General features: G+C 33.1%; 1 protein-coding gene across 3 annotated transcripts in view; it reads left to right on the plus strand.

Moving 5' to 3' along the window:
• Positions 1-17,537, plus strand: part of Trappc13 (trafficking protein particle complex subunit 13) — a 47,724-nt gene that overhangs the window by 20,116 nt on the left and 10,071 nt on the right. For 2 of the 3 annotated variants that reach the window (XM_063258252.1, XM_063258254.1), the window contains 7 exons: positions 2,587-2,655; positions 3,426-3,525; positions 4,848-4,932; positions 8,802-8,929; positions 11,714-11,786; positions 13,444-13,488; positions 16,667-16,684. In XM_063258252.1, the coding sequence (XP_063114322.1) occupies positions 2,587-2,655; positions 3,426-3,525; positions 4,848-4,932; positions 8,802-8,929; positions 11,714-11,786; positions 13,444-13,488; positions 16,667-16,684 (518 nt within the window). The remainder of the gene's footprint in view (positions 1-2,586; positions 2,656-3,425; positions 3,526-4,847; positions 4,933-8,801; positions 8,930-11,713; positions 11,787-13,443; positions 13,489-16,666; positions 16,685-17,537) is intronic. The other variant, XM_063258253.1, reaches the window with a different exon arrangement.

Raw genomic sequence — 17,537 nt, forward strand, 5'->3', positions numbered from 1 at the left:
ATTTGGTTTTTCATTTCTGTTAATACTTGTTTTATATAACTGGGTGCTCTGGAATTTAGTGCATATATATTTAAGATAGTTATCTCTTCCTCTTGGAGTTTTCCCCTAACCAGTATGTAGTGACCTTCTTTATTCCCTCTGATCATTATTGGCTTGAAGTTCACATTGTCTCCAAACAGAATAGCTACCCCCGCTTTTGGGGGGGGGGTTCCTGTTGCATGAAGTATTGTTTTTCCATCCTTTGACTTTTAGTCTGTGAGTAGCATTTTGGGTTAGATGGGTTTCTTGTAGACAGCATATGGTTGGATGTTGTTTCTTGATCCATTCTGCCAGTCTGTTCCTTTTAATGTGTGCATTTACATTAATGGTTATAACTGTTATATATTGGTTTATTGTTGACATGTTATCTTTCTGCTGTTGCATTATCTTTCTGTTCTGTTTCATTGTCTGCTTTGTTTAGTGGTTTTATCCTAAATGTGTCTAGGCTGTCTTTCAGTAATCTTTGCAGGGTTGGCTTGGTGATCATGAAGTTTTTCAGCTGTTCTTTGTCATGGAAATATCTTATTTCTCCATCGATTTTGAAGGACAGTTTTGAAGGCTACATCAGTCTAGGTTGGAAATCATTTTCCTTTAGGATCTGAAATACTTCACTTTTTGACTTTATTGTTTGTGCTGAGAAGTCTGCTGTGATTCTGATAAGTTTTCCTTTATAGGTGATCTGTCTTTTTTCTCTGACAGCTTTTAATATTCTATTCTTTTGTTTGATTTCTGGGATGGCAATTATTATATGTCTGGATGTAGTTTTATTTTGGTTATAGCTATTTGGAATTCTCTATGCTTCATTGATCTTGATATCAGTTTCCAATCTCATGTTTGGGAAATTTTCAGCTATTACTTCTCTAAATATCCTCTTGACATCCTTTATGTTGTCCCCTTTTTCATTTATCCCTATCAATCTTATGTTGTTCCTCTTTGTGTCATCTTGCAGGTGTTGAATTGTTATTTCCTGATTTCTTGTTATTTTTAAAAGATCTTTCCTGTTCACTGGCTGCAATCTTGTCTTCAAGGTCTGAAATTCTATCTTCATATTCATTGAGGCGGTTTTTACAACTTTTATGGCGTTTTTGATTTTCTGTATATCTCTTTGCATCTGCTTTATATATTGTTTGTTTCTTATATTGTTCATTCAGGGATTCTATCTTTTTGTTTAGTGCCTCCAATTTTTTAAGTGTGTCTTCTTTAGATATGTTCAGCATCTCCTTCATTTCTTTTATTATTTCTTCTTTTACCTGAAAGATTATTTCTAGTTTGAATTCCTTTAAGGCTTCCCAGAGTTGCTTCTTTATTTTGGTTACTATTATTTCAGGTATTTCAGGTATGTGGCATGTATTTTTTTCTATGTATATGGCTCCTAGGCTTTCTTGGGATGAGCTAGATAGTTGAGATTGCATTTTGGTCTTTCGTTTTGTCATTTTCCTATATTTTTGAGCTTCAAGTGTTTTTCCAAGCTTCCCCCGGGCGTGTTGGAAATTGTCTCTTATGTCCTGGACTCCTGGGACTCCTCTGGTAGTATAGCTCCCTCCTTGGACAGTAAGCCCCTGGATTAAGAGAAGGTTGCCAGGCTCCTCTCAGGTAGACCTAAAGCCTTCTTAAGCTGTACCGCTCCCCTCTGTGGTAGCAAAGCTTCCCTCCTCAGCAAGGCTGCTCCCTCCTCCAGGAGCTGGCAGTAGTGCTGGAGCTCTCCAGGCCAAAGAAGGTTGTAGGTAAGGTCAGAGCAGTTTCCCACAGCATGGCCCAGTTCCCTCCTTCAGGTGGGGCAGCTTCCCTGTGCCCTCCGGGTGAGAGAGGGTGGTCAGCAAGGTTGGAATGGGTCCCCCGGCCCACCTCACTCTTCCCGGCAGGAGCTGCGGTGTGCCCCCTAGGCGGGAGAGATAGGTCCGCCAGGCTGGGACGGGGTTCCGTGGCTCGGCTGACTCACTGTTCTTGGCCGGAAGCCGCAGCCTGGCCCCCAGGTGAGGAACATAGGTCCGCCACACTGGGACAGGGTTATGTGGCTCGGCCCTCCTCACTGTTCCCGGCAGGAAGCCACGGCGTGGCCCCCAGGTGAGGGAGGGAGATCCGCCAGGCTGGGCATTTGTATTTAATTTTTATGGCTGTAAAAACATCAAAATTATTCTCTTTTGGTTATAAATTTTTATTGCATGATAACTTTTATTTATTTTTTTTTTGTGGTGGTTGTACTGAGGAGTAAACCCATGGACTCTTGCTTCCTAGGCACGTCTTCCCAAACTGCTTCCTGCTTCCTTTTTAAATTTTGAGATAGTCTTACTAAGTTCCCTGAGCTGATCTCAAACTCTCTATCATTCTACCTCAGTTTTTTGAGTATTTAGGTTTATAGGCATGCACCATGATGCCTAACACATTAACATTTTTAGTAAATCAACTTGTTAGTGATATTATTAAGAAGTATATAATATTTAAATATTTTGTACTAGTATGAAATTGATGAATGTTATACATTGGACTTGAAAATATTAGCCCAAAACAGTATTAATGTTTTTTGTATGTTTCTTTTATTTTTCCCAGTGATGCGATTGACTAAGCCTACTTTATTCACCAATATTCCAGTAACATGTGAAGAGAAAGATTTACCTGGTATGTATGGCCTGTGCTTACTGTGTTTTCATCAAGGGAAGAGTTGAAACTTGAGTTGCCTATATTTTCTTGCAATAAACAGCTTTCCCAATCTAATGCTAAGACTTTATTGAATTCTTTGTTGTTTTTTGTACTATCTGAGTAATTAACCTAATTATAATCCACAAGTCAAGATACTGTTGATGTCCTATGGTAACAAGAAGGCTTTTAAGTAAAGATAAATCATATTCATTACATTATTGAATTAGTATCTTTATCCTTAAATGTTGCATCACTAAAGATATAACATTCTCTTTACTTAGTGTATTTTGTTTTTGAGACAGAGTCTTGTTACATAGTTCAACCCAGCCTTGATCTCACTTCATAGCGCAAGATGGTCTTGGACCCACAGTGATATTCTTGCCTCAGTTTCCTAAATACTGTGAATACAGGCATGTGTCACCATGCCCTACTTTTTATTGGTGCTTTATATAGTATATTGTATATCTCATGACCTACATTTTTCTTTGTTTCTGAAATGTTCATTCTGTGAGATCAGAATTTTTGGTAGGGCTCTTATATTAAAGATTAAAATGACATTATACATTATAAAAATATATCTACATCTCTTCTGGCTATATCTTATTGGAGGTTCTGGGGATCAAACATTGCACATACTAGACAAGAGCTATATCACTGAGCTATATTCATAGCCCCTCAACTATATTTTTATGTAAGGAAAATTATTTAACAGATAGATGCTAGAATTTTATGTTTTCCTCTTACTACAGGAGATCTCTTTAACCAATTAATGAGAGATGATCCTTCAACAGTAAATGGTGCAGAAATTTTAATGTTGGGAGAAATGTTGACTTTACCACAAAATTTTGGGTAAGAAGAATATAATCACATAAGACACACAACAGAATATTAAAGCCATTAGAAATAATGTTTTCAAAAAATAAAGAATGGGAAAATGCTATAATATATAGTTGAAAAGTTACATTACATGGTAATTTTTTTAAAATGAGACATGTACCAAAATAAAATGTTAATAGTGGTTCCTTAAATGACAGCATTGTAGCTTTTTTTAGAGATACATATATATGTATGTACATACATACTTTTTTTTTTTTTTTTTTTTTTGGTGCCAAGGATCGAACTCATGACCTTGCGCTTGCCAGGCAGGCACTTATGCCGCTGAGCTAAATCCCTGCCCCGCCCCACCCCACCCCCGCTTTTTTTTTTGACAGGGTGTCCCTGCACATTTCAGGCCAGCCTTAAGCTCACTTTGTAGCCCAGGATGGTCTTGAATGTGCAACAATCCACCTGCCTCCAACTTGAGTGCTGGAATTACAGGCATGTGCCACCATGCCCAGCTTACTTTTTTTTTAAAGCTTATTTTTAAATGATCATATATACCTTTTATTATAACTAATTGTATCTAAATGTCTTTTTCAGCGGCATAAGAGCCTGCCTTGCAAGCAGGCAGCCATGAGTTCAATCCCTGGTACCGATAAAAAAACGAAAGAGACCAAAAAAAAAAAAAAATAATAAATGTCTTTTTCAGAAGTAACTCTTTAGTCAGTCTCAAAGCTCTCTCCCAATAGACGTGAGATTTGTCAGCTAACTAGTAACTAGATTTTTTATTCTTGTTTGTGTTTTTGCTGTTCACTTATTCTGGATTATTGGTTCAGTGGAAACTCCTGGCTCCACTATTTTTGCTACTGGAAGAATTTGAGACAAAAGATAACTTTTCAGAGTTTTTTTAAAGACTTATAAAATGTGTTCATAGGTTACTATCTTGAAAACTAGAAAATTATTCCTGTATTAACTGTAACACAATATAGACTAAAGCCACTGGTCACTTTATTAGAATAACTTAGAAAATAAAATAAATTGGTAAAAATACTCCAAGGTGAATTAGCTTGGATCTCTTTACATTCAGAGCCTAAATTATTTTAAAATGGAAACTTGACCTTTTCTAACCTATCTACCTATACCTGTACATCAGAAATGCATTATTATTTTGAAATTGACTAGGTAAATCAGCAAGCAGCCTCCTATAAATGAAGGAATGCTGAAGCAGCATTTCACCTGATTCTATCCTTTAGCCAATTTTCTCCATTTGAAGTTGTTAAGTAGTACTCACACACAATATTTATGATAAAACCTGCATGAATTTCTGCTTATAATTTTACTTTATTTCACAGGAATATATTTTTGGGAGAGACTTTTTCCAGTTACATCAGCGTTCATAATGATAGTAATCAAGTTGTAAAAGATATACTGGTAAAAGTAAGTGATATTTTTGTTTGGGATATATTTTAATTTTTGAAAATTAATTAAAATGTTTTTGTTTTGTATTGAATTTTTTTTTAGGCATCGTATTGGTAGAAATTAAAACTAAGGTTTCAAATATGCTTGGCAAGTGTTCTACCACTGAACTGCAGTCCCAACTCTTATTTTAAGACAGGATCTCACCAAGTGCCCAGGCTACCCACTAAATTTTGGTCCTCCTGCTTCAGCTTCCTAACCAGCTGGGATTACTCATGTTTCCCACCACTCTTGGTTTAAAATGCATGGTTGATGCTCAAATTTTTAATTGTCATTAATAAGCCATCAAAGATGCCTAAAGGCACAAAATACTTGCATAGAGATGTGTTTTCTCATTCTCAAAGTTTATGGTAGATTGGATGAAAAAATTACTTGTCAGAAGTAAATAGTTCTTGTTAGTACATGTGGTTACTATAATATTTGAAAGAGGAAGAAAGATGGCTGGGGATTATTACCAGTCTGAAGGCTTATTAGAGAAAAAGAAAAGCAAGAGAAACTTCAAAGAATGTTAGAATATATAGAAAAAGTAGAGGGCATTGTAATCAGGCAGAGATCTAGGGATATATATGGAATCTTATAGCTATAAACAAAATTCATTTGATGAGAGTAGATAAGGTTCTTAATAAATTTGATGTGTTTGGTTTCATTGCTGTCATATTTTATATTACAGTTATTAGTGTATTATATGAATTTGCTCTGGTTTGGGGGCCTTTTTTTTTTTTTCCAATTGAAACAAGGTCTTGCTGTATAGTTTACACTATCCTTGAACTCACTATTTTCTAGGCTGGCCTGGAACTCACAATCCTTCTCCCTCAGCCTCCCAAGAGCTTGGATGATAGGCATGCACCACCACACCATGGTTTTCTGTTTTTACTGCTTATTTAGTTCTTAAAATGTCCTTTGGTATTTAGGGAAGTTTATGTTTGGTATTTTTTCTAGCTTTTAGCTTTGTATTTATTTTTTTCTTCTCTTTTGGAATTGAAACCACATCCTTCACACTGAGCTAACACCCAACCATTTCAGTTTTTTGTTTTGTTTTGAGTTTTTTGAGACAAATTCTTGCTGAATTACCCATGATCCTTCTGCCTTAGCCTCCTAGAACTGGTCTTCACATACACACATCCCAATATTTCTTCCTTTTACGATACAAAATACCTGCCTTCACACTTACATGTTTTCCTACAACTTACCCTCTTATTAGAGGACATTTAGTGTTTAATTATATCCTTTCACTTTCTCCTCTTGGTTGCACTACTTTACTCTTTCTCCATTGTCCCCATTTTTTATTTGGATATTTGTTAGATGAAGCAGACTGCTTAATTATATTGCCCATACCTGTTATTTGAAGTTTGTATCTTTGCTACCTTATAGTTACACTAACCTAAAGTTTTTTTGTGGTTTTACTTGTTCTTTTTCTATGTTTATTTTCCTGAGGATATCTTGGAAAACTCACAATTATACTTTAGAGAACCAGAATTCTGCCATCAAAACTTTTATTTTTCTTTTAGTTTCTTGAACTTTGAAATTATAGAAATAGATTGTGATCTGGAGTTTTTATTCCTTTACTATCATTTTATTTAAAAAAATCTCAATTGGTCATGTGAAACACTCCTGTAATCCCAGCAATCTGACGATGAGACAGGAAAATCACAAATTCAAGAATATCCTGGCTAATTTAGTGAGACCTTGTCTCAAAATAAAACAGAAAACCAAAGGTCTGTCTATATAAAATAAAGGACCTTTGTTCAATGCCCACCATCCCCACACACAAAAGTATGAAAAGTAAGTCTGAAAGCATACTGCCAAACAAAATGGATTCTATTAAGAAAATATTGTAACTAGTATACTATAAGCTTTTAAAAATAGTTATCTAATGGGCTGCACTAGTGGTTCACAACCTTTTGAAGGCATCAAAATAAACTGATTTGTTAAAACCTCCTCGGCTCCATTCCAGAGTTTCTGAACCATTTGATCTGGCATACTGCCCAGAAATTGACATTTTTCACATATTTCAGGTGACATTCTGTTGGCTGGAGATCCGTATTTGAAGAACCACAGTCTAAACTAATCATTGACATACATTCAGCAAATATGTGTGCCAGACATGATTCTATGTACTGTGGTTATAGCAAGGCTTCTCTGTTGTCTTGAAGTTTAGTCTGGAGGGGTTTTTTCTTTACTCCAGAATGTGAACCTCCCTTTTAAGTATACCAAGAGCTCCGTGGTTTCTAAAGACATCTTGAGTCTTTACAGTTGTGTTTTCCTATCTGTATTCATCTTACTTTTGAAATAATTCTTCCTTTCTTTTTTCCTCTCTGCCTGCGTAAATCTCTTCCAAAAAGCAATTTGAAACATTAAGCCTACCACGCAGTTTAAATCACACTACTTACCCCAATCCAGCCCCTTATTACCACTTTATTCTGCCATTTTTCTCCCAGAACATTTACTACTTGCTAACACCCTGTGATATTCTTTGTATATTATCAGTTGTCTTCCTCACCTCCTTCCCAGAGGATATAAACAGGACAGGGATTTTGATCTGTTTTTTTCACTAAGGTATCTGTAACTCCTAGAAGAGGCTCTGGAATATGGTAGGTCATTTGAAAATAAATGTTCAGTACATTATTTGTAATAGCCATAAAAGATAATGGCAAAAGTATTCAGCCATTTTTACACTGTATTGGAGTCAAGATTAATGTTAGAAGATGACACAGGAGAACATATTGGGAGAAACCAAGAGACCATGTGACAGAAAAATGAATGGGTTGGATATTTCCTTTCCTTTTTTTGTTGCCCCTCTTCTCTGATTTTGAAATGAAGAAATTTTGAACCTCAGCTTTGTTACCTCCCAGTTGTATAATGCTGGGGAAGCTGTTACTTTTCTCTGCCCTTTTTTTCATTGTTCATAAAATAGGGCTAACACTACGTACAAGATTGTGGGGATTAAATGAGTAATGTGGAACAGGGTCTTGCACACAGCCAGTGCTCAATAAATGTAAACTACTGCTGTTTTATAACTGAGTATAAATAAATATTCTACTTCAAAATGACTAACATTAAGAAAGAATCTGAGTCTTAAGTAAAACCCTGTGCTAATCCCTACAACCTAACATGCTATTCAGTTTTTCTGAATTTTTCTTGACAACTGCCTTGAAATTATTGGTAAATTTAATGTCATCCCCTAGAAATAAATTAATTTGTCTCTGACATCGAATATTATTCTAGATGAATACTTAGCTTTCAGTGTTATGCTCATATCTATTTGTGTTGTTAAAATTCACCTACATGTATGTTTTAAAATTTTATGTTCATACTGATGCCTCAAATTCTAGTCTAACACCAAAGATTTTATTTGCAACATTGCCCTTTCCTTTTTTTTTTTTTACTTCTAATATATACATAGTTTCACAACTGTTGTCCCAAACTTACATGAAAACAAATGAAAAAGGTGAGCACAATATCTGTATATGATATCATTCTTGTCTTTTGACTGAAATTACAGTGTTTTGTAAATTTATTTAGGTTAATTCATTTTTTTCTTTCTCATCTCCCAACTATAGTTGTTTTTCTCATTTGTAATAGTTTAGTCATGTATTAACTATCTATATTCTACTTTAAATTTTTCCTCATTATTTGTGTTTGAAGGGAGGGGGTTTTGAACTCTTCCATAGATCTAAGCTTAGAACTATACAGAAAAGTTTACAAAGAAAAGTATTGCTCCCTGTTCATTTCTGCCTCCTTGTTCTTACCTACCCTATTCTTTCCACCCATACCTGTCCACACCCTGTAATAACCAGCCTCATTTGGGTCCCTCCGCCCTTTCTTTGAAGGCTGATCTTCAGACAAGTTCTCAGCGTTTAAATCTTTCAGCTTCCAATGCTGCAGTGGCTGAACTTAAACCTGATTGTTGTATTGATGATGTCATACACCATGAAGTAAAGGAAATTGGAACACACATGTAAGGATCAATTTTACTGCTTCTCAAAGACTGTCATTTAACCTTTACATGATATTTTTGTTGTCTACTTATCTTTATACCCAAGAATTCACTTCAAAAGGAATTTTGTTTTCTATTTTTATATGTTTATCAGAAACAAACTTTAAACAAAGTGTTCATTATGTAGGAAAAATGAATCAGACTTATGATTACTTAATTAGTTTCATTTTTGTATCTACAGTCTTATCTGAAAACTTAAAAGCCATGCCAGTGTTTAAAAATCAGCACTCTGACTGAAAGTATGTTTATTATTATTTTTTTATTTTAAAGATAGTAAAAAAAGAACAAAGTAGATCAGAAGAAAACAATGTGACACAGATTTCAAAGCAAGATAACAGGAGATCTACAGTGGCTACCACAATGTTTGTTGTTTTCTTCTAAATGGTTGTCTATATCTTCACACACAATGAATTCATACAAAACAAAATATTATAAAACGGATGTTTATTATTTTTTGAAGTGTCAGGTCCTGATGTTCATAGCATTTGTTTTTAAATTGAAAATTTTTCAGTGTTACATTTAACTAAGTACTTATACTGCCCAGGAACTCAGAAATACAAAACGAAAGTTAAGACAAAGTATGAAAAAAATTCTCAAATACTGTATTTGTATTGTCTTTGTATTCCTGGCTTTGTTGTATGTTTGAATATGGAGTGCTTTATTTCTCTTTTTATTTTGAAAGACAAATTTATTACTGCTTTTGCTTCATCTCCACTTTCATGTTCTTTGCTTGTCTTTTTTGTAACGGTAAAGCATATAATATAGATACTATATTAAGTATAAATAATAGGTAATTATTTGATCAGTTAAATTTGGTGCAAAGATCTGCTGTAGGTATTTTTATTTACAGTATATGTGTACATTTATTTTCCCTGTGATTGGTCTGAGCTTCAGAGTTAACGTTCCTGGAGTTCAGATTTCTGAGACATCATTATTTTATGATCTTCTGTAAGTCACTTATCTCTTCAGTGACTTCCCATTGCCTTTGGAAATTCTGGGTTTGTATGTTTTGAAAACTCTCCTTATAGTCTAATTCTTACTAATGTTTTCTCACATTTTCCTTTCTCTCAGCGGTCATGTCAAACTTTTGTTACCTCCAAACTGTATGTCTTGAAATATGTTCCTATATAGGGTAATGCATTTTGTATAATTTATGTTCACTTTTTTTTTTTGCCTATCTCTGAACCAGCAAGACTTCCTCAAAGAGTGTTTCGTAACCTTTGTATGTAGTACCTAAAAGTTCTAACTTGTTTGTATCTTTTGTTCTTCCAACTACTTACTGGGTGCCTGCCTTCCCCATTAAATGTGTGGTTTAGAACTTGTATCCCCAAGAACTGACAGAGAGCAGTGGTAAATATTTGTTGAAGTTGAATTATTGACATGTTAATAAGTATGTAAAATCCTCATTTTACAGAGCTGATAGTCTTAGAGAATTATACAGCTCATTTACCAGACATAGATCTCAAATTTGAATATATTTTCATACCTTGTAGTACTTCTTACTGTGAGTACTTAGAAAGCAAGTAGTACTTTGATCAACGTACTAGCCCAAATTACAGGAAGAATCAAACTACCTAATAATGTTACAACTTAGTAAATAACTATTAAAATGTTAATGTATTTCCTTCTAGTCTTTTTATATGCACATATATAACAAATACAGTATATGCAATTTAGTGTTTTATAAAATTTTGATTATGGTACTCTTGGTTTTGTTTTTTCAATTCACGGAGCATTTTTCCACATCAGTCAGTATTTGAGAACATGACTTTTTTAATGAGTGCATCTTACACATGTGCACAGTGGCCTTTGTTTAACTAACTTTGGATGTTTTCATTTTTTTACTGTTATAAATAATACAATTATGAATACCTTGATATTTCCTTATAATTACTTGCAGTGATGTTTATGGAAACATACAAGTCTTTTAAAGATCCTTTTTCAAAAAAAGTTGTTTTCTAAATTCCATGCAACCACTAGCAGTGTAAAGAGGTACTTTCTTTGCTGGGGATTTAGTTCAGTGGCTCAAGTGCTTGCCTGGTAAGCGCAAGTTCGATCCCTGGTACCAAAAACAAAAAAGAGTCACTTTCTCTAAACCCTCCTCAATCTTGATATCACGTTTAAAGAATTCCTGCCAAATCTGTATAGATGAATTATTTTAATGTGTTTCTTTGACTATTCATGCAGTTGAACTTACTCACCTCTTGATTAGCCTGTTATGGGACTGTGATGTATATATATGTGTATTGCTTCACTCATATTGTGAGAGTGATTTTTTATTTGCTTATTAACTTATAGCAATCCTTTATATACTAACAATCTAATTTGCTCATATTGTTGCAAGTATTTTATCCAAGTTTGTTTTTTGTTTTTAATGGTCTTAGTGTTTTTTATATATTCAATATAAAGTTTCTTACTGATTTTTTTCAGTATATTTATGTTAAGAAATTTAATCTGGAACTTCCTTAAAAATCTCTATTTTTTTTAACTTATTTTACATTTAACTATATGGCTATTCCTATTCCAAGAATGCTGTCTTATTTTATTCGTCAAAAGCTCTCTTGTTCATATATTTATATCTGGTGGAACTTTTCTTTTTCTGCTCTAATCTCATTTGGCTCCAGTTTCACATCATGGATAAAAAATTTTTCCACATTTGTAAGTGGAATTGAAGTGTGTTGTATTTACTATTGAGAAGTAAAATTGAAAATGTTTGCAAATCATTAAGATATCTTTCTGTTTCAGCTTGGTATGTGCCGTGAGTTATACAACTCAGGGTGGAGAAAAAATGTACTTTAGAAAATTCTTCAAATTTCAGGTACTGAATATGACAATGAGTAATAGTTTCTTTAATTTTATTTAAAGAGAGAAGAGAAAATTTAAAAAACAAAATAGAAAAAAACGAGAAAAAAGTAGAATACAGAATTCAAAAATTAATATCATAAAATCGCTAGTTGATACATATTGTCATCTTAACAATAGTTGTTAAAGTTACAAAATCAAAGCATAAAAAGTGGCTAGACACTCAAACATTAACAGTGCAAAACCTTCTGTTTAATGATCTAATAGAAATATGGGCATCTCTCGTACTATACATACCATTATATCCTTTAGAGCATTTTCCTTCCCTTCACTTTTACAATACCTATTATACTTTTGGGGTCCCATTATTCTGTCAATTCTTATTGTTTTTTTACACTAGAGAGACAATGTGATATTTACTGATGTGAGTATTGTTTATTTCACTAATGAGGATATTCTCAAGTTACCTCCATTTACCTATAAAGGCCTCAAGATAATAGTTTTTAGATTCCTTTTGTTTTTTTGGAAGTGTAGCTATTCCTGTCTAGTTACATGGGATCTTCATATTACTACTAATTCAGTACCAAATTAAAGGGTTTTTTGGAGATGTGGGTTTTTTGAGCAGGGTCTTGCAATGTAATTCAGACAGGTCTTGAACTCACTGTATAGCCCCAGCTGGCCTCTAATTCTGGCAGTCGTGCCTCTGCCTCCCAAGTGCTGGGATTATTCACCATATCCAATAGATCAGACTAAATTAACTTTTTTTTTTATCGGTACCAGATGTCAAACTCATGACCTCCTGCTTGCAAGGCAGGTGCTTATACCACTGAGCTAAATCCCCAGCCCCAGACTAAATTAACTTAAATAATTAAAAAAATTATCATCACCAGTGTAACATTTTGAAATGAAATTAATTTTTACTGTAGTTTGAGAAATAGCTCATTTTCGTAACGTAGCAGAACAAACATAACTGAAGAACAGGAATGAGTGTAAAGCCCAGATAAAAGGATATAAATACTATTAAATTTCTAAAGAAATATTTAAATGAAAGACATTTTCTCAAGGTGAGTGAATCAAGATTTTTTTTTGAAGGACTCCACAAGTCACTAGGATTTTAGGTACAATTTTATGTTAAGAAATACTATTTAACGCTCATCAAAAACTATTGGTCCAACTCATATATGTATCGATGAGAATACAAGAATACCACATATAGCGATGTAATTGTAGATATAGATATAAAGCTACATTGGTATATTTTTCATTGCTGTAAAAATGGGGGGAAAGTACTCTGATAGAACAATAACTTAGCTATTGTTTTGCTATGTCAGTCATATGAATGCCTTTTAAAAGAAAATAAAATGTTTGGTTGTTTTTTTGAAGTTTTTATGAAATATATATATATATATATATATATATATATATATATAGAATATGTTTAAAAAATGTTTTGAAGTAAATACCCATGTAACTGTCACTCAGTCCAGAAATGATGATAGCCTTCTAAAAAATTAATTTGGGATTTCTTTTTTGCCCAAGAATATTGTATATCCCTCTTTTTAACAAGTCAGAAAATTGCTTTGACAAATTTAGACCTGTTATCTGCAACAAATCAACAAAAATAAAGAATCAAATAATAGGAATTTCCTGATTAATTTGCTTTATCTGTCCAGGTTCTCAAACCATTGGATGTGAAAACTAAATTTTATAATGCAGAGGTAAGTGTTGGGCACTGAATGCAATTTCAGATTAAACATTAATGATCTAATAACATGAGGCATTACATTTATTTCCTATTGAAGTAAATTGCTAATATGATTGTGAAGTAAAAATAATCAAAATTTCAATTAAAAGAAATTTCAGTAATTTCATTTTAATCTGCTATCTTCAAGCTATGTATAATCAATGTATATTGATTTCTATTCTCAGTGTTTTGAAGCATTCACCATTTTCATCAAATAACTTTCATTTAGCAGTTTTGTTATTGCTTAAAAACTATTGATTTTTTTTTTTTTTTTTTTTTTGTCTTTTTCCTTTTTATCGGTACCAGGGATTGAACTCACGACTGCCTGCTTACAAGGCAGGTGCTTATGCCGCTGAGCTAAATCCCCAGCCCCAAAACTATTGATTTTTTACAGTGCTTTTATATATTACACGAATTGAAGTAGTAAGTTTAGATTGAGAGGGGCTGGGGATTTAGCTCAGCGGCATAAGCGCCTGCCTTGCAGGCAGGCAGTCGTGAGTTCGATCCCCGGTACCGATAAAAAGGAAAAAGACAAAAAAAAAAAAAAAAAGTTTAGATTGAGTATTCTTACAGAAAAATAGTGACAAGTGAAGCTCAGTCCATTAAATTTTTTCCTGAGAAGTCAATGTGCCAGCCAGAATTAGGTTATTGAGTATTAAATGGCTTGAAAATCTCGCTGTGAAAACCAGCATTGGCAAAAATAGAGAAAAAGTCACTTTTAGAGTAAAAGATAATCTTTTCTTGTATCTTAACAAAAAAGAGAAAGCAGACATAGAAGAATTTATTGTTTAGATTTTTTTCTCCAAATCTATATCCTACAGCTGAAGAAAATAGATTTGGTTTGGTCTTATTATGCTTTTTGTCTTTTAAGATGGGGCATGCTTCATATTCGAGAATGACCTTGAGGGGCTGGGGATTTAGCTCAGTGGCATAAGCACCTGCCTTGCAAGCAGGTGGTCTTGAGTTCGATCCCCTGTACCAATTAAAAAAAAAACCAGAATGACCTTGAACTTGCTGGACTCCAAGTCACAATCGTCTTTGTCCTCCCAAGTGCCAGCAAATCAGATCTCTTTATTGCCCACAATTGTATTTTTCTTTCATATCACAGAGATAAATTCAAAAATATTCAAACATAGTATTTTGGAAAGACAATTATATTTCTGTTTGAACCCAGAGGATCAGAAATTTGCAGTCATGTGTCAAATTTGATAGGTAGTTTTACCCATCAAGATTCTGAGATTTCATTCATTATAAAATTTTTAAACTAGAGTTACTTAGTTGTCAAAGTTAAGAAACCTAACCTGAAAGTCAAGACCTATTGAGAGAAAAGAAAAATGCATATAATAATAAAACTACCCAAGATACTATATAGTGAGTCTTGAGAGTGATATAAAAAAACATGAACTACAAGATCTTGGGAAGACAGCTTGGATCCATAAAAGCTGTATGGAGGAGAAAGTAGACTATATGGACTGTGGTCTAGCAGGAATGGACAGTGAAAACAGACAGGTGTCAGCAATGAGGGCCTTCCAAAGCAGAGTTAACAAACAGCAAGGAGTGTTACCTACATTGTGAAGAGCATACGTATTTGATGAGCGAGTACAGCCTCATCAGATTACTAGATGGTTAAAGATTTGATGTTTTTATATCTTTATTTTACCTTTTTTCTTAATAGCATACTGTTGATTAATATAACTGTTTACTTTGGTCAATTTTAAATGGTCTAATTTATCACTTTACTGGAAAGGCTTTCATTTATAGTATGAAGGAAGAATATTAGAACATATATTAAGAAATTTAAAAGAAAATGGGATTGTTGAGGGTGTTTTTTGTATTTGGTTCCTAGGAGGAACATGTTAAACTACATTAGGTTTTCTGTGTTAAAAGTATAGCACATATACATATTCATTGTTAGTTTTGTTAACACTAACATTTAGAGTGATTTGCAAATAGCCTTTCAAATGGCTAGTTACTGTTAAATATCACCAAAGTGACATGCTACCCATGAAGAAAAAAATCCACATCTCCAACACATCAAGTAATTTTTATATTAATTCATCTATATTTTAAGTCTTTATGCATTTATATGAACATTTTTAATAATCATAGTAATCATTTTTATTACTTTTTCCAGTTAACATTATATTTCAACATAATCTTAAAATTTGCCCACAAATTTCAACTAAAAACTACTTACTAAAATTCTGAACTTTTTAAAATAGTTTTGTCTTCTAAAAACCAAAAGGGTCTCTAAGACTATCAATATTACCTGTCAGGAAAACAAATAGAGTTAAGGCAGTAGTATGCAGTAGATTATCTTAACCCTAAATAGCCATTTTAGGCAGATTTTAGGAGTTACTAACCTAGCCTTTATCAATAGGTGATGCTCACCACTCTGCTGTAGTGCTCATGAAGTAACTTTTAATATGCTCGTATACATCTCAAACATGTTTTTGATGTGTTGAATGATGCTAATAATATGTTGACAGTAAACATGATTCATGTTCTCAAGTCTTCAGAGAACTTTCATCCATTGGAGAAGATTGACATGACATCACTACAGTATAAACACACGTGCACGCACATCCCAAATGGTTACTTATACTCATGCTATGACAACAGAACACAGAGGCAAAAAATTATTTTCAGTTATGAGTTTAGTGAGTACACACTTGACTCTGCCCTTGATAAATAAGTAGATTAAAATGTAAAAAGGCTAACTGAAATCTACAAAAAGAATAGACACAATCGTCTAAAGTAGTCTAGCCCAGCATTTCTGGAAATATGGTGTAGTGAACTGTAATACGGTTAGAAAGGAGTCCATTTTATATAAATGTAGGAAAAATTATGTATGTCTGTTCTGAATGTTGGAATGGTATATATCCATTCCGAGCACTTATGAAGAATTACCATAAAGAATTTAGAGAATTAGTAAGACGTGGAATGTACCTACTTGCTTCTCTTTGAATATTCAGCCATACCTTTTAGAAAAGCAATTTGTCATATTTCTTTATGTTGCTTCCTACTTTCTTATTTACTAATCTGTCTTGTTTAGTAAGTAAAAAAAAATGCAGAAATGCATTTTAAGTTATTCTTTTTCTTTAACATTTAACTCTGATTTTTCTAATTATTCTTTTTTATTTTTCCATTAGAGTGACCTCAGTTCTGTGGTAATTTGATTTTTTATTATAAATTTATATGCTTTTCTTACTTACCACTTTTTGGCTCTGCCTAATAATCTATGTACAAAACATAGTGGAAAAACAGTTAGTTGTGAATCTCACCTATAAGAATTCAGTAAAAAATATATAATTTCAGTAACTTTTTATATCAATTGTCTTATGTGGAAAAAAATCAAAGTTTCACTTGTACTGAAACACTTATATGCACAGTTTTAGTGTTTTTTTCTTTAAGGTGTTTTTAAAAGAAGCAGTTAAGCTTGTTTAAAATAACTGGGATTTTAAACAGTTTGCTGTAGAATACTCTCCTGCCCTTCAGTTGCTTATGTAGACCATAAAATTCATTTTCAAATGCACAGACAATAGATTTAGTTTTAATTCTAGGTCAGATAAAGATGACCTTTTGATAAATGAATGCAGAAGGAAAGCAAGTTTTTTCCAAGTTGGCTAAAATTATATTTTCAATTTTCTATTTACTGTAAGTATTTGCTTACTTATTTTGTGTAATAACAGCATCAACAGCCTTAGCACTAAATTCTTTTCTTGAGTTTTCAAACATCAAACTACTTACTACTAACTGTTCAAACTAACTTGATTTTCCATTATGTTGCTTGTTTCTCTTTCATTTTACCCAAGCTCTTCCTAAATTTATGCAGAAAATTATATTTCTTAAATGGAAATGTGGGTCTGTGGATTATTTTTAAAAGCAATGGATTTATGGGATATAAATTACTTTTTGAACAAAAGTAATGCCTTAAAAGACATCTTGTTTTGATAAATCATTGTATTTCTGTTTTCATTTGAGCACTGAGAGTCTGTTTTGCACATACTAAATTATAACTTC

This window comes from Cavia porcellus, unplaced genomic scaffold (assembly GCF_034190915.1).
Source record: "Cavia porcellus strain 051 isolate PalLab524CR breed Dunkin Hartley unplaced genomic scaffold, mCavPor4.1 scaffold_11, whole genome shotgun sequence".
NCBI classification, from domain to species: domain Eukaryota; kingdom Metazoa; phylum Chordata; class Mammalia; order Rodentia; family Caviidae; genus Cavia; species Cavia porcellus.